The sequence below is a fragment of the Halyomorpha halys genome, unplaced genomic scaffold (assembly GCF_000696795.3).
Source record: "Halyomorpha halys isolate HHAL.00 unplaced genomic scaffold, Hhal_1.1 Scaffold58.1, whole genome shotgun sequence".
Classification (NCBI taxonomy): domain Eukaryota; kingdom Metazoa; phylum Arthropoda; class Insecta; order Hemiptera; family Pentatomidae; genus Halyomorpha; species Halyomorpha halys.
The window spans coordinates 1,654,733-1,680,285 of NW_027110919.1; the positions used below are offsets into that span (position 1 = coordinate 1,654,733).

Below are 25,553 nucleotides of genomic sequence, written 5' to 3' on the forward strand. Positions count from 1 at the left end.
CGTCTGCAAAAAATAAATAATCACTATTTTTTCTTCCTTGACCGTAGCCCTGACCATCTCCTTAATATGGCTCCTATTTAATCTATTATAAATTCGTTTTCACCTCCAATCTACAGCCCTGTTGAAGACCTACATCGCGGTTCGAAACGTCTGCAAAAAATAAATAATCAATATTTTTTCTTTCTTGACCGTAGCCCTGACCATCTCCTTAATATGGCTACTATTTAATCTATTATAAATTGACATATCGCTGCTTTGCTTAAATAGTAACACATTTGGCAAAAAAAAAGTCTGAACTTATTTTTTTAATGGGAATATTCCAAAGCCATAAGTTATGTAGAGTTATCACAAAGTAACTATAAACTACGATACAATCCAAGGAATACTTTAAATAAAAAATAAAATAAAAACTTCTTTGTTGCCAGAAATAACACCATTTAAGCGACGAGTAAATGAGTAAAAATGTTCTTACTTAAAAGTATTTTAAAGTAGTTTTTTTTTCATGGTCAACAGCCAAACATTTTTACCCCTAATTATTGTCTTTTAAGTTATAATATGCATTATTTATGTATGTTTTTATAAAACTTCTGATGATTAAAATTGGTTTGATGATTTCAAATATATTTTCATCTTTGAGTGTAATACTGATCTCCTTGCTGCATTAAGCGTAATCTTTAGTTGTTATGTGTATATTCCCTCTTTGCATTTTATTGTATATATTATTTTTCTATATTATTTATTATATTATATATCTATTATAACAGATTTCTTATATTGCATATACTTAATAAATTAATATTTTATACTGAGATGTGACCTTGTAATTACTCATGATTAGAAAATATATTTCTATTTTATAATTAAATAAAATTGTTTAGAAGTCTTCCTATGTTGTTTCCTAAATATATGTTAATAAGAAGTGTTTTATCTCCTTCAAAGCCCTGAATTTTTTTCCTGCTGCCTTATAGGAATGGGTCCATAAAAGTTTATGATGTTTAATTAACGTTTCTGAACACACGATATCTGACAAAATTGAAGTTTTCATTTTATTTTTTTTGTTTAATTTAAATTGTTTTAGTTAACAACGTAGTTCCATGTTTATACATAGTGAAATATGTCTTTTCATCCAACGCATAATTACACTCGTTCCAACGACCACTTTAGACCGTCGTATTCTATTAGAAGCATGCCCCAATTCGGTTTTTACATTCTAAAACTCGTACTTCGCATGCTTCTAACAGTTTTTTTTTTCAATTAAAAGCTGTTAAAACGAATTCATGTTTTAAGTAAATGGTTCCAAGTCAACTAACACTGTTTATACATATCCATATTTATAAAAGTGTCAGTTGCTATGTATATGAAAGAAAACAAATTTTACCATTTTTAGAATTTATGGGGCTCTTTCTATAATAGGGGTTAGATAATTATTATTAATAACCAATGATTTGAGTATATCCAACTGTATTTGAATAGGGCATTAAATTTGTATGGCTCATTGTATGCATGGATCTTAGTACGCATTCTGAATAGGACAGGAGGGTTATGAAGGATCAATAGGGCCTATTATCACTATCAAATTAATTCAACCTGAATGATCTCATTCTAATCAGACAATAATCTCCTATAATAATCAATGTCAAGCTAAACATGGTTTTAAAATTTTTGGGCACACTCATCCACTTTAGATTATTTAACTCTGAAAGACGGATAGCTAAATGTTCTTTTACAGTAGGGCTGCAGAGAGGCCTGATTCGGGTCAAGTGACGTCGGTAAATCTGTGAGGCGTGACACAATCTTAATTATGGGAGCGTTAATGGCCCGCTGTGGTTGCGCTAGTGGCGTGCAATATTGCCCAGCTGTTTGCTATTGGACAGTCACTCATCTAGGGTTGGGTTTTTTGGGATGTTAGTGTTTATAAAAGTCTATACTGTATGTTATATATTTGATATATCCCGTTTGAGATTTTAATCAATAATTAATAAAACTATTGAAATTTATATTTAAGAATATCGGTTAAGATCATCATAACATTTGATGTTAATTCGTAATAATTACATTTTGTCTTTTATATCTTACTTTTAATGCATGTTTACCACTTACATAAGCTATGGATAAATATGGACATTTATTGGTGTTTTTTGAAAATTTATTTGTTGATATTTAAAATATAATAGTATTAAAATGGCATGATAAAAACTTGTGGAGAATTTATCCATTAGTAGACCTCCAATAACATTTTTACATTATAACTTGAGGCCATCTTCATTTCAGACGCCTAGAAGGATTATTAGGAACTAGCTTGGCAGAAAGATTAGAAACAAGTGGGGCGATTAGAAAGTTTATTATTAGGATTGACACCTGCGTCTGGCCAAATCGGAAATTTATAGAACGTTTAGGTCATTATGGATGATTTTATTTGTAAAAAAGCAAGGGGAGCGGTCTGTAGATGAGGGAGTTGAGGCATACGTCTTTGCGACCTTTGAACTTCAGAGGTACCTGTTTCAGAAGGGTCGACTTTTATTTCTGTGATGGTCCCACAAAACGAAAACTTCACACACCACTATGGTTAGAATAGAGTTGTACCTCGTTGATAGTATCTCCCTCTCCCCCTCACCCCCCCCCCCAATCATAAAAATATAAATAAAAAATGTGACAAAGTAATGAGTATTGAGAATTTTGAAGAGATTTATTGGAGTTTGTTTTAATCCTTTTGTTTTTACCCCATTCTTCAGGGAGTGTGATGTGATATTCGAGAGTTCGGGATGTTACTGATGCTTCGTTATACACTGGCCGTACACATGTATCATCGGCATACGTGGTGAGGACACTGTTGGAATGGATTAAGATATCAGTTATATAAACAACGTGGCAATTTCAGCATCTTCGTATCACAAACACGACTACTTCGCTGTAACAACAAATAACTGTTTTAAAACGAATTTTAACATTCTTCAGATTTATTGTACGTTTAATGATTCTAATTTTAAGGTTTTAATGAAATATTAGTTTTGGCATAAGTTTTTTCGATTTTTTTTTTTTTTTTTACACTAAATCTAGTGGAATCAAGGCGAAATAATCATCACAAAAAAAAGTACATTGTTATTGGTGAAAATTCCCATATTTATGCATTTTAACATTAACGGTTTGTCCAGTTCTTAGATGATAACTATAAAATTAAGGATTTTAAGGAGATAACATTTTTTATGTTGATATTATTTTTAATTTTTGACTAACCTGAGATATCTCGAGTGCTCCTTTAAGAATGACAACTTTTTATTTCTCTGTGAATAACTACAAAAATAACTACCTTCTAACTGTCTGATTGTGCCCCAGTATCAATGTCATACGCCTGAAAATAATTATTTTACAAATGTTAGGTATGCCTATGTTGACATAGGGCTGTTAGCTAGGAGTTTATATGTATTATAGGGATATTCATGATGTTGTGTTAAATGTAAAATGTTTTGCCATGTTAAATGTTATAACTATAAGATTGTGAGCAGCCCTATTTGAAGTCATGTTAAACGTTAAATGCACAAGAGTCCCTAGCGAATTTTCGCAGCAACTTGTTGTATAAGCCTTTATGTTTATAACCTTCCTTCCAGACCCTCATGTTATTGTTTACTTCAATTTTGATTGAAAAGTGATTTTGAGTGAGTGAAAAGTGGAATTTGTGTGAAAGTTTAGCTAATGAAATGAAATGAAAAAATAACTTTATTCTGGGACATATGTCCCCTAAGAATAATTACATGGTTCATATAGTGAGATTTTTATCTGGCGAGCGTTTACAAATTTTCAGATAGTAGAATGAAATTACATTGTTTTTTTTTACTGTTTTTTTTCTCAAATGTATCATTAAAATTATCCATTCTGGTTTAATAACAGGGATATGAATACCACAAACCCACGAAAGAACTGAGCTGTCACAACAACAAAAATGGAGGCGATCTCAACTGGTCTATTGTGTGACGTCATTCTCCATTTAACAGACCAAGTAACAGACTCTCAGCCATGTTAAATGTTATTTCGTTTTACAACGGTAAAAGAAGGCAATTTTTTTCGATTTAACACGCTTTAACATGTTAAACCAAAGATCATGAATACCCCTTGTATTTAATATGTTCTGTAATATATGAAACCTATGTATATACTAATCTTACCGCCCTCCTCATTTTTTGCATCCTGACATGTTATATGATCATTCAAGTTTAATGCTACATCCCAAGTCGACCAAACGATCTAATAGCTCTGAGAGCGGAAGGGTTTGCGCAAACTGGACCTCGCCCACAACTCCTGACCTTTAACCAGTGCCTTCTAAATGGCCACTTCTGGTTTCTGCTACCAAAGGTCGATTGCAATGTTACAGAAGATGGAATCGATAAGGACGTCAGAGCTGTCACAGAGCCAGAGGAATGTCGAGGATGGCGAGTGATATAGACTATAGACTCGATCTATCTGTTCCTTGTCGTGATAGCTACTGACTAGGCAACGGTGTGTACTCTTTGATTTTGATCCGAATTGTTTTGATGATTCAAAACTGGAAAAAAAACCAAGCATATACAACTGCTTGGTTCAATGCACTATGGGAGGTAGAATTTTTTTCTTATTTATTTAAAGCTTCCATCGATGACCTACACAGTCACAGGACTGTACTAGAACACTGACCAAGGAGTAAATCGGACCCACAACTGAACCAGGCATACTGAAACCCTCGCTCTAACTTGTACAGTTACCACATCCTCATTTACATTTATATTCTGTTATTTTAATACTATATTCTCAACAAGAAAACATTTAGAAACATTTATTTATACATTTTTACATGCAGTTTAAAGGAGATCTGAGTGCAATTTACATACTATAAAGCTCCATTGATTTAATGTTTTTTAAAATCAATTTTGAGTTCTGGTAGTAATGTCATGTAAGTAAGACAGTGAGGGAGTTTTCTGTCCAAACGATTAGAGTAAACCTTAGCTGTCACTGTCAGTTGAAAAATTGGCTTCCAGTTATTACTTCCTCACCATTGCTCCTTATAATACTAAAAACTTTAAATAATGAATTGAGCCTTTCATTTGACTATGACTAACTTCAATATTAACAGATCTAGGAAAGTACTTTTAATAAGAGTTCTCATTGCAAAATTAAAACCATTATCATTTACAAAATCTACAAATAGATGTATACTAAAATATATATTCCACTATTAAATATTTAGTTGTTATAAAATCAAAAACTGATTGAAGTTATTCTATTAATTAGACGGTTCAATTTGGCAGTATTATATTTAAAACACATTTATGAGAAAAAACGTTTTCCTACCCTGTCGTTGTTACAGTTAATAAGGTAATTAAGGCGCGACAGTTCACTAACATGACCTATAAGTGTGGCAATTAACTTGATAGTAGTTCGTAGCCACTTCATATATTGCGAAAGTAAATATTCTGTTACGGCAACTATCATACAGTTAATACTATATCATTAGCTGGGACACTTTATTACTTATTATAGCTGTGAACACTTTCTTCAAACTACCTTACACATTAGATGAGTGCAGTTGCATATCTTAATTTATAAATTAATAAATTCTAATGTGGTAAATGAATAAATAGATAACTAATTAATACTAAAAATAGGGTGTTGTACACTGAGTGGCATTAGATTTCTGTGTACCGGTTTACTCTTGTTGGTCCCTGAATAAATATATCAGTTGTATGCGTTCAGAAAGTGGTAAATATATACGATTCACAGCACTTACACTTACACACTCCATTCTCAGCATGCACATGTTCAGCTTTCCAGTAATTCACGCTTCGCGCTTCAAGCGGGGATGCGCGTGATGAGTAAAGCGCCGTCAAGTAGGAAACACTTTCACTCTCGAACTTTGCCATGTGGAAAAGATACGTGTCGTTTGATTGTAATTTTTCCTCCGAATAAAGATAACGCGCTCTGAAGAAAGTTGTGAATTGCTGTTTTCGACTTGCAACTGCAAATCCCATAGTATTCGTACACAAAACTAATGAAGACAATCCCTATATATGATTTCCTTAAATATTGACAAGCCGAAAGGAGACGTCCGTTTGAGGTAGGGACAGTGTTTGCTGTGGGACCATCCTAATACCCCCTTGGTACAAACAAACAGCAGTTTGTTGAACCCAGAGCTGACAACAAACAGGCCTTAGGCTTGGGGTTAATATTCCAGGCTGCCTATGCCAGAGCAGGTTCCGGACCGCCATCTTGACGTGGGGTGTACTATATGGCCCATCAATTCCTTTTATATTCCGGCTTAGGCTTTCATATATTTTAGGCCATGTTCTGTTTTTGCTTACCGTCTAGCTAAGCTGATTTTGTCTTGATCCAATAAGTTCTAATAAAGTTATTAAGATAGGGAATAATATTTAGAGTATAAAGAAAACGTGTAAGAATCATAATCGATTTTAAGAACAGCAAATAATACCATATCAGTTGCCACTTAAATATTTTTATAGAACACCTCATTATGATCAGTCTTTAGGTTTAATATTTTATAATAGTTAATATTGATGGTTTATCTATCTCTGTAGCTTGAATCTAAATATTACCCATAGAACATTTGAATGCCTTAGGACTGTCTGTTGATGTAGACCTTTAATAATTGAATTATAAAAGAGAATAACTGTAGTTTATAAGATATCAATTTAAGTGATTGAGGCTGTATTCAGACCACATTATTTAAAATAAAGTCATGCAATAATAATTTTTTTTATTTATTACAGTTTACTGTTAAGTGTGAAACTTAAATAATAGAATTGAAAATCAGAATATACTGTAGTTTACAAAATATCAATCAAAATGATTGTGGCAGTATTCGGATCACATTAAGCCTACATTATTTAAAATAAATATTTACTGTATTTATAAATTGTATATTTATTTATAAATATTGTAATATTTATTACAGTTTTATTATATGTGTGTTTATATATGCATCATTTTATGCATCGAACATTTATATTGGCCATTTTGAAACTAATTCCTCTTCACCCCAGACACATTAGTAAAATTATAGATTTTCATATACTTTTAGAACCACTTTGTTTGCGGTTTTTTTAGAAGCAGGTTTTTTTTGTTGTAGGTATTTAAATTTCTATTTCATTTTTCTGCTCTTTTTTTAAAATTTTTTTTTTTAACAAAAAATTCACTCTTTGGGGATCTTTGACATGGAATGTATTAATCAATATTATACATTCATTAAAAAAAAACAACAACATATTACTGTTAAAATTGTGTAAACTATGATTCTATCCTTTTAATTTTTATTCATATTTTTTTAAACTAAGCTGGAAATAAATTTAAATTTCCTTATTTTAATCTTTTGAAAAATAACATGTACATTGTCACTTTTTCCCTTACCTCCTTGTTTCACCTTATGAAACTCAGTTCATAATGAGATTTCCATTGCTTTTATTTATTTTATTATATTTAACAAAACAAAAAAAAGTTTTAGTTGTAATTAAGAATGTGATCCTTCAACAATAATAATCCTTTCTATCTCTTTTTCAAAATATATACTATCGTTAATAATGTTTACCTCCATATACCTCATATCAATCCTTCCCTATGGAAAGCTGCTTGTCCAACAGTAATGGTATCCAAGAACCATACATTTATTTTTGTTTGCTTATAAATTATTAAAGAGTAATATTATTTATTTATATCAATTATGACCTTTTTCTTTTCAGGGGGAAGAGACGGGATGGCCGAAGGGTCACTGAAACCCAAGCCTACAACCAGACCCCACCCGACACAGGACAAGACAAGTGTAAAGTGAGTCAATATTATTTTATAAAACATTTTATTTAAACTATTACTTTTTACATTCTTATTACTTATAATAGTTTATAGTTATAGTTGTAGAGTTAAAGTTTTTTTTCTTCAAATGTTTGTTATCAGAAACTTAATATTTTTCCATCATTTATTTTCCAAATTTGTTTTTAATTTGGCTACATTTTATTGTTTTTCAAAATTAAAATTATTTTTACGAAAATGACCAAAGTTTATCTCTACATAGATAGGGATAACTTATAACTTTTAACTTGAAAACTAGATGAAATTCTCTAAAATGTGAGACCTTCTGTGTTTAAATGACAATTTCTTTAGTGAAATTTAATAGTTTCTCATAATTTATTTTTCAAACTAGTTTATCTACAATATATTGTTTTGTTTTTTTTCTAAATCATTAATATTTCTTGGGAATTGACGGATTCAAATTAAATTGTCTTTTTTGACAATTTAAGACTGGTCTATGAGATAAAATTTCTCTAATATTGATAAATATAAAGACGGTCAAAAATTAAGCCATAATCCCAGAATAGTGCGTTAACATTGTCTAAATTTTATTTTGCATTATTTTAAATATTTGATAATGACTTACGCCTTTATGACAATAAGTACAATTTTTTAGGTTGATAAATATTAAAAAACAGTCTACAAATTGGAGAACTATTACATCTTCAATACTTAGGTCATTTTTACTTTCAATTAATTAATGATACTAGATTGTATTTTTGGAATTAAATCAGAATGATTGAAAATATGACTTTTTGCATTTTGATTTTAACTTTTTTAAACATTTTTTTTATGTTTCACGAATGTGTCATTTTAAATTGATATTTGCTGTTTAAATTAGTTTTTTCAATTTTTTTCCCTTTAATTCCGTTTCTTCTCGGACGGGTTAGGTCCTTTATCCTCCGGAAACAGAGGAACGTAGCTTATCTGAGCAATGCTTTCGGTGCCAGCATCTTCCGCTTATAAGGACTTCGTATTTTCTCGTGTTACATAAAACAATTTTTTTTTTCTAGAGAGAAAGTAATATCGTGAGGTTTTCAGGATGAGTCAAGGCATTGGCAGTTCCTGTTCTCCTACAGATATTCAGTTTAAATCTTAAAAACATGTTTCACTATACAACGAAGATATGTTTTTAATTACTCGACAAAAAGTTATGTTTACTTAATATTGAAAATTATAACAATATGATAAAACTAGTATATAACTTTTCCCTGATGTTTCGAGAAAATAAATATAATTGAATAACTTTATGATATTTGAAGTTTTTTCTATGCATGGTACACATTTAATGCCGTTGAACCCTTCTATTATGGAACCTCTACTCTCCGGATGTGGACATTAATGTTTATCCCCATTAGTATTTACACTAGTTTAAAAACTCACAATTTCAGAATTGACTAGTATTAACAGAACTAACGACATTTAGTTATTGTTTTGCCATGGTGTATGTATAATATAAAGCATATCATTGGCAGCATTCAACGTATTTAAAAAAAAAAATTAAATTTAAAGGAAGAGGTTTACATTTTTTTTTTTTTAAAGTTTTTAGGTTTCAATACGTACCAAATTGAATAAAAATTATCCGTCGATAGGCCGTCCACCAATTCTTGCTCTCTTATAAAAAAAAAATCGTAAACTGGCTATCGAATGGTACTAACTGCAATAAACTTGATAGTGAAATTGATGTTGCAATTATAAATCGAGGCCATAAAGGATTACGCGGCTTAGTGGTGATATAGTGAGGAAGCTGAGAGCAGCGAAATTAGCTGAAAATAAAGCAGCTATATGTTCCTGTCCCGGTTTTGATCTATGTTGGGGGGAGTTAGGGAGGATATAAGATTATAACTTCTCATCCATTATAATTATTACAGTGCTAATATAAATCATAATGCAATTATTAAATTATAAAAAATGTTATGTAATATCATACCATACATACGGGACTTTTCAAATGGTGAGAAACGGTTTAAATAAATAGGTTTATGAGAGGAAATTCTAATAATAAATGGTTACCCTAATAAAAATGATTTCCCTCCCTTTTCTCTCATTTAAACAAAACATTGGATCTAATCGACGTTACTTAAATACAGAAACAATGTTTTCAACTAAAGTGATAACTCTTTTAATTAGCCGATTATTTCAAGGCATTAATTATTTATCATATAGTAATAATTAAGTTCTATTAGGGCTTAATTTGAAACTTGTTAAATGAACCATTGATTTTATGATCTCCTCTTGTGAGATTGTGATATGCCGTATATCGACCAAGCTACTCGCTATAATTGTCTGTTTAAAAAGTCAGATAAGTAAGGCTACCATGGAGGGTTTTTGCATGTACCCTACTTTCCTTTTCCTTATTAATGGAGGGTGCGGAAAAAAAAAAAAAAAAAAAAAAAAGGCGGGAGTGAAGGGTTTCATGCAGTTTTTTAATTTCACGCGCTTTTTAAATATTGCTCGATTTAACTATCTTAAAATTTCCTCTAATAGGCGCCACAGTGCACAAAGCGGATCCCCGAACCTACATTAAAATGTCCTTCAGGCAAAGAAAAGTCATTTATGTTTACTTGAGAAAAAAAGGGGGGATTTTCGTAGGGCGAGTCAGGCCAGGAAGGATTCAATAATAATCAATAATCAATAAAAATGCTATACACAAAAATAATAATATTTAGGATCATTGTTTTACACATTTTTATCTGTTATTGTTATCAATAATGTAATACTATAGTTTGTAATGATATTTTATGAGAAATAGAATAGTTTTCTTAACATTTGCTAAAATAAATGTACAATATGTCGATTTATCGTTATTTTGAAAAAATAATTTTATTGAAAAATTGAATTGTTATAGAGTATTAGAGGTAAAAATGTAAAGAATTCTATTGGGCCCAAATTGAAGCTCCTCATTATTAACCCTTATCAGTCGCTAGCTTACATACTTGATCCTCACTAGGTTGTAGGTGGTTCCGGTACATGTACAAAAAAAATTCAGTATTGTGAGAACTTTTGCGTTAAAAATTATTTATTTTACACATATATGATATTCAAATAATTATTTATTTAGAAAAGGCAGTGATATGTAACAGGAGATGTCAATTGCTCTGTTACGGAAACTTAACTAATAAACAGTTCTTCTGATTCTTCCAAATACAAAAATACTTGCTCAGTGCCTTAAAATACGGTATAACTATTTAATAATTTCAGTTATGTCGCATTGGGTTAGGCGTAATCGTCAATAGTACTAGTAAAGTCTGTGAAGTAATCGCTACTTTGACAATTATATGTATACGCCTTGACAATGAACTATCGCATACTTTCAGTTATTGCAGCAAAAGTTTTAGCCACTACTATGATAGTTACAGTCATGATAGCATTAACTATCAAGACATTTTTACTGGCGGACTGGATCTAGCATGATCGTTGGTAGTACGAGTAATACAAGTGGACTAACAATTACATTAACTGTCATATGTATACGCCTTGACAGTGAACTGTCGTGACATATCAACCTTAAAAATGTAATTATGTAATTAATGGAAAATCATTGTTCTTATATATTTGCCCAGAAACTTAAAATCAGGGGGTTTCGACATATTTCGCATTGTCACCTCCCACGTATATACACATACAAAGTACTGTTGTAAAGTGAGTGGTGACGTATTATCGATAAAGGTTAAGTATATAGATATTTTAGCTACTTGTAGTACTGTAAAGAAATCATTGCCAATAAACGGCGGCAATTTAGAAAATCTGGCATATCATGGCTACGTACCCTCAAGCAGGCCGCATGGATGATGAAACTCTACAACTATATGAAGATGTTATACCACGTACAAGGGTTCTACAGTCTGGATGGTCCAGATTGATTGTAACCTAAAAAGTTATTGAAACCAAACCAGGATTAGACCTTTATCTATCTATACAAATTTTACTTCCACGAATGGTTAATCGTTTCCCGTATTACTGGTACGAGCCTTGTTTAAGCAACTGGTAGATTTGAAAGAGTGACCCAAATCCTTTTGAGAATGATGGAAGGACAACTTTAATTACAGGAAATTTTTAAAGATTTTGGCGCCGTGGCTCCTGTATCGGTGGGCGAACGCCTACGCTCACTATGGAGCAATGCCATATAATTACACTCTCACAACTAGATAACTGCTCTACAATAAAAGAATGAAAATCTGATGGGCGTCAATAGCAGAACACTCCCTCTTCATTCACTGTTTGTTTACTCCTGTAGCAGTTCATTCATCGAAATTACAAAAAAGTGTTTACAGAGGAAAATATGTTTTTCATAAAGGTTATAAATGTTTTGTGGGTTTGGAATTCCAATTTTTTTTTCACCTCGCCAGCCGCGGGATTCACAACTTAAAATAGAAAAAATTACTACTGAATATTTTTTCAGTTACTCAAATGTTTCCAATAACAATAAAAAGTACTCGTAATTTTCGAAGAAAAATATTTCGTATATAATAGTTCCTTAATTAGATCTCACGGCTGAAGTGCCCCAAGAGTAAGGCAGGGGTTCCGCAAGGTAATGCCACTTTCTCAAAAAATATAAAAATAAAATAATTAAAATTAGCTATGAAAATTAAATTAGTAAATATACAGTGCATTTTAGCAGTATTTACATTTTTCACTGTTTTTCTACTTTTCCTACATATTCAACAGCTTTAACGATAATATTGCAAATAAATTTATTTTATTTTTTTAGCTCTAGCAGGGTTCCGTGGCGTTAAACGTTGCCGAACAAAACTAAATTATTTTTTTTAGCACTCTCGTGGCGTCCCATTTTTTATAGTATGTCAATCTTTGTAAAATCCTTAGTTTTATATTTAGTTAAGTTAAAGTTAAAAAAAAAAATTCAAACATTGGTTTTCTTTGAAATGAATATGGTCAAATAAAAACTCAAATAATCGTGAAACTATTTATTATTAGTCAATGTTTCGCCCCACTTTGCAGGGATAAAAAAAATATATATATACAAACACTTAAATGTTGTAAATATAAATGAACAAAATAAACGAAAAATTATAAAAAAGTCAATGAAACTTAAAAATTAAATAAGAATAATAAAACGGAAATAACTACAAATAAAAAAAGAAATATAAAATACAGCACACACAAAATAAGGAAAAAGGGAAATAAGAGTAAAATCAAGTAAAAAAGAAGATAATGAGCAAGATAGGAAACGTGCCTTTCAGAATAAAAGTCAGAGCAAAAGTGAGGGTTGTATGTAACCAGAAGTAGTGGGGATTGATGGTTAAAATGTAACCAGAAGTAGTGGGGATTGATGGTTGAAAATATGTTATATTTTTTTCTTATTAAATATCAATCAAAATGGTCGAGAGAAAAATCATTTATAAAATACTAAACCCACATTTTAAATTTTAAACTATAGTAATATATAATTTATAAAATATATAACTATTAATAATCAAAATTTTTAATCTGTATGTATGTACACACGCTCATAGTGATGACTGGTGAGGTGGTAAACTTAAAATTCAGTTTCAGCATCCCGAAAATACGTAGAAACACAAAAAAAAAATTATGTTGTTTTCTTCGCAAAACACGTAGTTGGCTGAACTTAAATTAGGATTAAAAGGCAATGTGCTAACTCAATCCGATCACTTTTAATAAGAATCATATATATTTAGGTATTTTGTGATATCAATAGATCTTACATTACCTTATGGAGTAATCAAATAAATCAGTGAATATAATGACTTGTTGCTACCTTTCAAAGTAATTACTACTTATATCTAAATGTTTTGTCCATTAAATGACTTCTGCCATATCATCTTATTGAAACAAAATTAGATCGTCTTCTTTTCGAGACTGAGGTGTTAGGATCTCACACCTGGACAGGAAACATAATATCTTTATTACAATTCACTAATAGAATTTTATTATGAGGAATTTATTGCTGCAGGTGAGAACTTCATCAGGTGTATTACCAGAAAGGTGCCATTTTTTGTCGGCTAATGAAGGCTTCGTGGATGGACCTTTTGTTCTGTCTCGTTCTCGAAAAAAAGTTGTTGTTTTTTTGTAAGTTTCTGCTGTCACGTCCTTCTAAATGTATTTCTTTTAATTTTATCTTTTACTATGATACATGGGTCATTCCTTACTGAAAGCGACAATTATAGATCTGGAATTATACAAAATTAAAAATTCTCATACAACCTGAAAAAATTAATTGTATATTCTTACCAAGAGCATCATGGTAGAGCATTTCTTTTTTTTCATATTTTTTTAAAATTTAACGTGGCATCAAGAAAATCAAACCGAGTTTTTAAAATCAAACTACAACGTCCACTGTTAGATTAAAATTTAAAATTGGTCTTAATACAGTTATAAATAGAATTAAAAAAAAGTTTAATGTTCAGTTAAGAAATGTGTTTATTTATTTATCTATTTTTTTCGAGCCCATCAATGTAGAAAGAAATTTTACTTGGAATCCGTACCATAATTAACGATGTCTTTCGAGAAAAACATGGTAAGGAAAATTTCCTCTGGGATCTGAAACCGAACATTTTAGGTTTGTTTTAAAATAGAAAAATTATGCCATAAGATCATTATTTTTGTCTGTACTATCATATTCCGTCCTTTAATGGGACAACTCGACGGGAAAATTAGTTTTTCTCTTTGTTTCTTAAGTTTACTTAAAGCAAATTATTATTTTCGATTATTATAGTATATACCTTTTTAAAATATTACTACAAATTATCTATTTTTGTATTATTTATTTATTGGTTATTGCTGGAATAGTCATTGATATCAATTGTTTTAACTATGTAAAAAACAATCAGAAATTTTCCAGATTCTCAAAAATAATAAAATGTAGTATGTTTTAGTTTAAAAACCACTTTCCAAACCGGATAAATTAAAAAATATAATCTTCTGAAAATTATTGGATTCGTCCTTTTTATGTTAAATCGATATTATATCGTGTTACCATAATAGTAAAATTTTTAAATGATTCGAATATAGAAGAAAATTTCTATTTATGATCAGTCTCAGAGATTTAAGTGCAAATTATATTTTTCCATGTAAAAAATAATTTAAGATTTTACTGCTTTCAGTAATTCTTTGTTATTAGTTCTAATTGATTATTAGAATGTCGTTTAAATTGTGTATCATTTTTTGGTATCATCTGAAACATTTGTGTATACTTATAGTATATATTTAACTCATAATCTTATGATTAGGTTTAATTACTAAAAGATTTTTATGAAATCTTCAATTTAGAAATCATTGATTAAATCAACGTTTCGAGGTAACCGCCCTATCTTCATGTGCACTGCAATCTACTTTTCTAATTATTCAATAATTAGTGATTGAAATCATTGTTGAGGTTTATTATACTACCATTATTTTTAATAATTATAATTTATTATACTAGTTTATTATTATTTTTAGCTCAATATACTTCTTTATGTCATTTTAATCTTTGCATGCATGTGTTACAATGTGTTTTTTTTTAATATTAATAGGTAGATTGTAAATGGGGACTTCCATGTTTTGTATATATATGTTACTATAGTTAAAATGTTTAAACTTTTGAATTAAATTTAATTTTATTGTGAAAGAAAAAAGAGAGAAAATTTTTATAATTGAAATAATGTAAAAATTAAACAAATTTAAAGATCAATAAAAAGATCAACAAAAAAAAAAAAAAATAACCTAATGCAGAAATTTTTATATTGTTACATATAAATAATTATGCTGTAACTATATTTATATTAATAGGAATAAAAAAAAAAAATTGTGCTTCACTAGTCATAAGTATGCTGTGTATGAGGCAGCATTTTGAATAAATTATTTTTCTCTCTATTGAGCTTTGTTACAATTCTAACAATTACCTAACATTGTTTTCTTCTTTTAATTTATTTATATAATATAAACTAATATGGAAAGAGATTATATAATATAAATAAGACAACAATGTTAGGTAATAATTGGAAATCTAACTAAGCCCAATTTTTATTTATCCAACAAGGGTGCCACAGTGAAAGTTGATAAACCTCTGGTATAAAGGTTGATAGATAAAGCAGCAGGTGGCCGAATTCGCTTGGCAAAGCAATGAAAACCATTTTATTACCCTATTTCGGAATGCACAAAGTGGACCTAATTAGATTCCCAATAATTATGGAAAAGTAATAAGGCCCAATTTTTATTTCAATTTAATAAATAAATAAAAAATAATGTAATGTATATTGCAGTGTGCCTGAAGACCAATACATAAATCTTTAATAATTTATGTAAAAAATGATTCACATTCTGCTATTCTTCTAGCCTTTTAATGATGACCATAATAACCATCTGATTTTACCCTTCAGTTCTTATCTGTTTTTCTAACAAACCATTTATTATTTTTTTTTTTTAGTCGTATTTTATTACCAATTATTGCATTCCGAAGTAGGGTAATAAAATGGTATTCATTGGATTGCCAAGTGGATTAGGCCACCTGCTGCTTTATCTATCGTCCTCATGAGCCTTCTTCGCTGTGGCACCCTTGCTGGGTAAAAAAAATAATTCAAGCACCCTTGTCAGGATAAAATAATTTTGTAGCACCATATCCGAGCTAAAAAAAATATTAAAATCTCGCCATAATACTCCTTAGAGCGGTTGAATTTATAGGTAAACAAGGACATAGCAAAGTAAAATTCTGGAATGCGCTATACATTTGCGATTTTAATCAATTTTTTTTTTAATATTTTCGAAAATAGCTTTAGCTTACGACACTCTTGGGGCACCCCAGGGTTCGGAGAAACCCAATTTGGGAACAGCTGCTCTGGGCTATAAACCCTTAATCTAGACTCTGAGATATATCTTAAACCAATATTACATATAATATTGTCAGAAATTATGGTTTCACTGTTTGAAATAATGCTTCCTACCTACAATTAATCCTGAATTAGAGATGGGGTGCTCCTTACCAGGAAATGAAGCATTATACTGATCGTTGAACTGAGGTATGAGTTATTGTCCCTCCTCGAGGAACCATAATAGGACGGGGTCTTAACCGAGGAGTCAAAGGCAGTCTGTCATAATTGGCTTAGTCACAGCAAACCTTAATCTATTGTTGTTTATCATTAAGGTATAAATTAATGACCTACGACGAGATCATTATTTATATTGCTATATTTTGTAATAATTTTATATCATCATTATTTTTAGATCGAGAAACTGGTTAATTATTACAGGTAAATTTAGTGATTTGCTAAAAGTAAGTTCTTTTTAGCATTTGTTGAATTTTATTTTCGTATTTTCCTATTTTTTTTAAAATTTATAACTATAAAATAAAATACAATTACTAAATATGATAACTAATTAATTAGAACTAACGATAATATGTTGTGAAGGAACCACCCAATGATAGCGCATCAGTTATACTATTCTAAATTAGAAGGTACCGTGGCCGTCTTCAGACGCCTATGAGAGTTATGAGGAATAGTTTTGGACCTAGTGAGTTTGTGTGGGTAAGGATTTTGTAATTAAAGGAGGTATAAATTATCTATCAAATTGTTTTATTATTTGAATATTAAAATGAATAAGGATTTCAGACGTAAAACATGGTGACTTATTTTTTTTTAAGTATTGAAGTTTTCTGTATCACCAGCTTTTTCAAAGCTGATTTCATAAATTATTGAAAACATCTTTAGGAACTTTATTTTATTGTGACAAGAATGTTGTCGTTAAGTTACGGTAAGTGGGTGCTGGTTAAAGTTAAAACGTTGTAATTTCCAAACACTTTAACATTGTAAACGTTTTCATTTTTGCCATTGTCTTGTTTTACGATTGATCGCTTTTAATACCAAATACCAAAATATTCTTCTTAACAATCATGCGTTATGAAGAATAATTCCTTAGCTTCCACTTCAATACACTTCCTCCTCGCCACCCTCCCTCACTTAGTTCCACTCGACGGATCCCGATCAGACCTCCTGAAGGAGAAACGACCGCCCATAACTAGTGTCAGTAGCACATATGTTCTGGCCCCATAAAGCCAGCCGACTTCCAATTACCCCTGCCCATGTTAATTGCTACTCCGAACCTATAAGTTCCCATTCCTTTTGTGGGTCAGTTATATGCCCACTAGGTCTATTAATGTCCATATAGTGGAGCGTTTTCATCTCGATGCCCTCTCGTAAATGATCTACATACCTCTCATAGTCTGGGTTGTAATTTAGAGGAGAGGCGCAGATGTATCTTAGAGCTGATAGAGCATTTGTTAATTACTCTGGTACAATTACTGCTAATGCAGTGGAAGCTAGTCGCAGTTTATATTGGCCGGTAGTTTCTCTGTTTAATGAGAGCTATATAAGCTCTACCTATTTGGTATTTAATAGAGCAAAATGATTTATCACTTATACTCGTTCCGATAATTTGACCCCGGGCAGAAGAAACCCTGTGTCATTGTTTTTCATTTCTTAAACTTAAATCTTAAATTATTTATGTACATCTGACAAAATACGAATAAACAATCTGCAGATTGTTTATAAACCGGTTTTCCAGTTACTGACATGGTATCTGCTATATGATAGTTTAGTAATGACAGCATTTTTCTGGCAGTGCTGTTACACTAGATTTGGCACCATACCTGATGATGGAGGTTAAGCTACAGTCACGTTAACCGCAACATTTATACGTCTTGATTGTCAACTGTTGCACCTTATCAACTAGAAGGTGAAGAATGGAGGAGAAAACAATGTTTTAACTATTTCCGAATTTCAAATTGAAATGATCCTATGTTCAAGTGTCTCACTTTCATTACTGTACAACGACAAAGAATCATCACCGTGGAAACAACCTTAAGTAAATTTCTTTATAGAGTTTATGCTGCACGCATTTTAACTATTCAATCTTCTGAAAATTAATTCACAGTAATATAACAAAGTATAAAGAAAAACATAAAGGGTCTGGGTCCAGCAGCCTTCTTGATCAACGGTTGCGTAAGGAGGTTATTTGGCCATGATCATAATCAACCGCCAGATTTTTCCCCCTATTAAGGGTACCCATTTTATAATGGCTGGGTGTGCCTCAAAAGGGCTCCCGAACCAGGGATTGACTCACAGCTTGTTTGAAAAATAGTATAAAATATTGTTTAAAACAAATTGTTATAATAAATCGTTAAGAGAAAAAAAAATTATTGAACAAGAGTGTCACTGAATTAAGTAATATATAAAGAAGATCTGCGTGAAAGCATCGAAAGCATGTAGAAAATATCGGACATTCGTGCCCGGCGAACTCAATTTCGATAATATGTTTTTTGCGATCTCCTCAAAGTTTCTATGCTACCTTCATGTTACAGGCTTACAACCTTTCTATTCATATACAGATTTGAGGATATTGGATTAAGGAGATATAAATACATAATATTCTTTTATTTCTATGTTTTTGCTTATAACCCCCATAAAAAAAATAAATAAAGAAAAAACAAAACAAATAATTTTTTAAATATGCTCATATTTCGCTCAACATGAACGAATTAATACTTCATAATATTTATTAGACGCAGTAAAGTCCAAAGACGCAAAATATCCTGAAAGAGATACCCAAATTTGTAGGTGTTAGTTTAGCAGTTTAATGATGTATTTAAAATGGAAATGTGACCAACTAGTATTTATAAATTTGGCCAACTCTGTCGGAGATAATACCGAATGCCGAATCATAAACTCTACGAGACCGGTTCTGCAGCCTAAAACGCTGACAGTAAACGAGGAGGAAAAAGACAGAACTGCCAAAATCGGGGGAGTACAGACAAATGAGGACCATTATCGCCAGACCTAATCATTGGCAACGCCCTAGCGTCGTTTGTTGCTAAAATGTTACCCTCTTTTGGTCTTGGTTGTTTCTTATAGAGGATTTGGGAATTTTTCAAGTCAAATTGAAATCGTTGTAAGGCTAGTTATCGATGGAAATTTGCATGGAACAAGATTTTGTTATCTTAGCTGATATCGAATATCAGGCAAAAAAGAGGATGAAATACGTTCACCAACAAGTTTCTTTACGTTTGTCAAGTAAATCCACTTTGCTTGTTGATCCAATCCTAAATGGGTTATGATTTCTTGACCGGAATTAATCTTTAGTATTGTGATTAAATTTCCAAGTTTAGTTGTTTTTCTTCTTTGCTTAACATGTTCATGTTTTGTCTTATTATTTTTTATAATGAACCTCTTTAATTAACCATAAAAAAATTAAACCCCTCTAAATTTGAGGTTTCAAGTTTCAGATACGTAGAATCCTCAGGCTAGAATCCTTGCTGGAGGCAATTATCCAAATATATCTTTATATTAATTAAAATTATCTGAGTTCTGCAAAAATATTATTATCGAATTTCTTTTCCAAGATATTCCCTTCCAAAGGTTTTGTGTTTATCAGTTTATGAATTATATTTCTATATTTATAAAATATTGTTTCCATTTAAATAGATGATATCAGAAGGGCTGATATTCGGTAACATGATGATATAATAATATAAAAGTATTTATTTATATTTATTACATGATTGCAATAAAATAATAAAATAAAATTATAAAATGGTTGAATGAATCCTGATAAATATGGTTTGCCTTAAAATATTAATTACATTTTATATTGTTTCCTAACATATCTAAATAGCTGAGTTGGGTGATGCATATCGTGGTGTGTGTAGTGACGTCTTAGCCGTTCCAGATCTGAATTGCCCTTCTTTCCTCTGATCTCCATCAACGTAATTTTCCCTTTATTTTTAACTTTTAATTTTAAGACTTTAGTTATAACAGTTTTGATCTTGATTATTTGTAGTTTCATAATTCCACACTTTGATATTTAGCCTCGTTTTGAAATGTTGTTACTTTCTTGAACAAAATCGTATATGACAACATCCTTTATGTAGAAATAACAGGTGAATAGTTACACTCCTCATTTGTCTTTAGAAATCAACGTTTAAAAGCCCTGCATTATATTTGTATCCAAGTACCCACGATCTTATATCTAAAAACACTGACGACTGAATGATCCGTTCTTGAGCCCTGATCACTCCGGTAGTAAGCAAATAAACCGCCTAGGTAACATCGTTTGTGAATGACCAAGAAGGTCGTAAACGGTTAAGGAAAGTGTAGGAAAAGAAAATTTCCGTCACGATTTGTTTTCTAATTATTTTATGATTTGTTGCAAGAGAGGCAGCTTCGGTTCGAATTTTATAGTTCTCAAGATGGCTATGAAGCCCAGTTCTCGTGGGAACAATTTATGTTAATGGTTCCACTTTAAACATGCGTAGGAGTCATCAATACGTCGGTTGCTCATTGGCGTATCCCTCATTAAATGTGTCATATCTAATAAAAATCTTGTCCAGGCATTGCTGTCTATAGAGCTATATTTTTACTCTCATGAGAAATATTTTAAACGATTTTTTTTCTCGTATTCTTAAATATTTTCATATTAGTAAATTAATAAAATATTACATTATAATATTAAGAATTCAAATGAATCTTTTTAAGGTGAAGTATGAGTCATCGATATATCAAAGAAGTCATGCAATAAATTGTTGGTAATTTAACGAAAATTTTTGGTTACTGTTCATATCAAACTATTTTTGTTTTTTCATAATATATGTGTATATATATAGTATATAGTTGTAGGTGGCCAGGGTTGCGATCTATATAAAAAAAAGTAGTTTTTAACTATTTATTGACTCTTAATCAGGTATAAAATAAAAAGATACAAGGAAGATAAAGCTAAATTAAGAGCAAAAACGTGTCATTTAATAAAACAAATGTAAAAGTGAAGACATGAAAAGACATTTATTGTTAACTCTGATGAGCCCTGATTAAGCCCTGAAAGGTGGGGTGAAACGTTTTCTAATAAATAGTTTTTCCTGATGTTTTCTTCAACATTTTTGAACGCCATCCAGACCATGTTCCCACAATTATTTAAGTGAGAAAACGGTTGGGAGTGCGGTCAATGAAAAATATAAATAACTAAAAATTTATTTTATTTGTGGCAACGTTTCGGGGGGAATTTCAGGCCTTCGTCAGGGCTAAGAATGAATAAAAGGAAATACAGAATAACAAATAATATGGATAACCATATTCCTATCTTCTAGTTATTCTTTATTTATTTTATTCACTCTTAGCTCTGACGAAGACCTGAAATTACCCCCAAAACGTTGGTTTACTAATAACACAGTTGTTCACTAATTTCTGTTCTTCATTGAACGCATTCTCAACAACTATCGCATCATTATAATCATTTACATGTGGCGGGCTAATAATCTTCCATTGTGATAATAAAAAAAATATCTTGCCCCTCAAATCTAAGCAATCGATGCTACGTTCTTTGGTCTATACCGTTGTTAAATTCGTACTGTCTTTATTAGATTTGTTTGAATTTACCCGCTTTTTGATCCTAGTCAAACTGATTTAAGGAAATGTAAGGAAAAACTTCCTTTGTAATCTTCAAAGAAAAGGATAATTATAAGTTTATTTATTTCTTACTTTTCCTTCCGATTAGTTTTATTATGCTTATATAATATTTGAAGAGGAATAAGGCTAAGTTGACCTGTGCAATACAACTTGACCACGATTAAATATAATATTTATTACAAATAGTTATTGCAGTTATTTAATGATGATTTCAAAGCCGTGACAACCTGTTTGTTGCGACAACTTGCATTTCCGACTGTGGTCTTGGATGGTTCCCATTAGAAACTTAATTTATGTAGCACCTAGCTGTGCCGCATTGATGTCAACTAGGGCTACAAATTAAACCCTTTGTGCCACCAGGACACTAGGCGCCCTGCCGATTTGAATAGAAGCTACACAAGAGAGATGGAAACCTGTTGCTAATGTGAGAAGATATGATGCGAACATTATGCAAGCGTCGGACTGAGCTAAGCGGGTGGGAAAGCCGACCAATTACTGCAAAGATACACCCTGGCGGAGCCTCGGCAATTTGTTGGATCTTGGGATGACACTTGTTCCTGATTGCCATCGGACAATGCACAATGGATAATGAGCCTCCGTGCGGTCCGTTTAATGATTCTTCTCAGTCCTTCTTCTTGTTCCGCTTATGGTAAGCGGGAGGATACCGTACTCTTTACGATCCCACTGCTAATATATCCTCTGAGGTACGCACCATGCACCAGTGTCAATTAATTTTCATTCCTAAGTACGTGTAGTGCTTGTGAGAATATGATAACAAATTATGATGGAAACATCCTTATTGTTATACTTCTGTATTTTTCATGTAAAAGATCTAAATCATGCTATTGTAGATTTGATAAGTAAAACGTTTAACTTACTAAACTAAAATAAATATTTATTAATACAGTATTATCCAACAATTTTTTATCCTTCACGAATCAGTCTACAAAATGAGTAATTCGATAAAATATTACCATATGGTACTAACAACAACACTGTTACAATTCTCAATTTTACCCCTCTTTTGGTCGAGAACTCTTTTGTCTAGAAGAAAATTTCTTTCAGTAGAACACATTCACTTATTTGCGTTTTTTGTTGCTTTCCGCCTCATCATAGTGAAATAAGCTTTTTAATTTTTCTGCTCTGATTTTATTTCGGCATCTTTTATGTTATGCCTTCCTTATTAAACCTAGAAAAAGAATTAGATATTATTTAAGAGTCCTTTGATAATAAATCTACAAAATGAGTAACTTCTTAAAATATGTGATTGTAAGATTGCAAAAGCAAAGAATTTAAACTGCCGCGTAATAGTAATAATCAGTTTTGAGACACTTCATTACAAAAAATGTGATTATTTTCTAACATGTTAAAGAGGTGGAACAATGACTCAGGACTATATAAAAAGAATATTGCTTGTTCCAAGATTCTTTTATTTATGTATTCATTAGCTCTTAAATCAATTTTTTAATTAAATTTCATCGCCAGAATAATAAAAAAAAAATCGTTATACCTCTTGGCACTCAAAATTAAGAAAGATTATTTTTTTATTTTAGAACTAAATGTGTTAAAGTATTTATTCAAAAAGTTTTTAAAAAATACCGGCGTTAACATTGATTTTAAGAAGAGAAAAACTGATTTTTACAAAAGAAAATGATCTACCATTAAAAAGATTTTAATTAATTTACACTTTGAAACAATGAAAAATAAGAGGTTAAATCTCCAAAATGCCAATAAGTAGAAATGGCATTGTTTTTTTTTTTAATATTCATCCTGTGAAACAATGGATCTGATCCCTGGGGACTTACAATTCTACGAGATCAATTTTTTTTTACTTATTCAATGAGTTTAGGAAATAATCTAGTCATAATCCAACTCACTCAATCAATCTTAATCCGATAGGTCGGTTTTGTTGCATTCCCCTTGCGACAATAGGAATTTCGTAGTTAGGAGGGGGAGGGTTGGAAGCCGATTGTTTTCTACTTCATTAAAGTTTGAACCATGCCATTTCAATCACAATGTTCGTCGGCTAGATTTCTTTTTTTTTTTTTAGTATTCTTAAAAATGTTTTTAGTGTGTTTTAAGAAGTTTTTGGTTAGTGTATACCCGCACTATATATGATATTGAGATATATTTCTCCTTCCAGTTTTAAGGTATAGTCACATTATATTAATTGATTTTATTTACAAGAAACTTTAGAGCTAGTGTTACTTACTCTAGCCTTCTTCAGGTAAATATTAAATGTCATGAAGTAGCTGGACCGAAAAAGTGAGCAACATTCTGTTGCAGTGTGCAGATCCGGGAGGAGGTTCCATCAGATGGTGTTTACACGGCATAAGGTTACCCCCGCGCACGCAATAATTCGACGGCGTTGGTCACCTCTGAGATAGGATCTGGGAACGAGGATTTATATGTCAATTAGCCGGTCGGGAAGGACGAGCCAAAAAGGACAAGAATATAGGACCCTCCTATCAGATCCTCTTCTTTGTCGTATCCCTTTGTTCCAGGTCTTCATTAGTGCCTCTCCTCCTCCGTTCCTTCTTCCTTGTCTTTGTCCTTTTCGTCGCCGATGGTGTCAAGGCTCTCGGTGCAGTCTGGTGTCGGCGGCATGCCCGCCATCTTTCAATTACCTTTTTGGGTTCACGGACGTTCTTTTGTCCAGGTCCGCCTCGCCTTACCTAAAGCTACGTTAGGATAAAGAATCATAAATTATGGAGATAAATTCCCGAATATCTTCCAGAATAAATATTGGAGTAACGATTGCAAATCTAGGTTGAGATAACATGTGTACTTTTCGCACGGGAATACTTGCTTCTGTAAATTTCCGATTTTCACCTATTGGTAATGCGTTCATTTGGACAAATATGTAAGTGCACTTGTATGGATTCAAAAATGATTTTCTTCTCTATGACTATTCTAAATTTATCATGGTAAAATTGAAATTTATTGATTTTCAACCATTTCTAGAAATGGCAACCCAACGGAAGTTAAGGTTAATTTATGTTTTATTGTTTAAATATGCTTATAGATATATGTTTAGTACAGTGGTGGACCCACTGAGAAGGAGAGGGAGAAGAAAGAGGAAACTATCGCACCCCCTTGAAAATAATCACTAAGGGGAAAAAAAATAATGAGTTTTAGATGTAACTACTAGCTACAATACTCCTGCCTAACTGTGTAAATGTTTTGTTATTTTTATGTACTAAAAAATTTACTTGACATTTTTAGCTTAAATTAAGTGATAATTATCGAATATAATTGTTCGATTGTAAATTATAATTACATTATATTTTATATTTACTTATTTAAATATAATTAGTGTTT

At 31.2% G+C, this 25,553-nt stretch overlaps 1 protein-coding gene across 2 annotated transcripts in view; it reads left to right on the forward strand.

The window, feature by feature from the left end:
- RapGAP1 (Rap GTPase activating protein 1) overlaps positions 1-25,553 on the forward strand; it is a gene marked incomplete at its 5' end in the record, with an annotated part of 482,599 nt that overhangs the window by 190,530 nt on the left and 266,516 nt on the right. For both annotated transcript variants that reach the window (XM_067049017.1, XM_014438469.3), the window contains 1 exon segment: positions 7,719-7,803. In XM_067049017.1, coding sequence (XP_066905118.1) covers positions 7,719-7,803 — 85 coding nt within the window.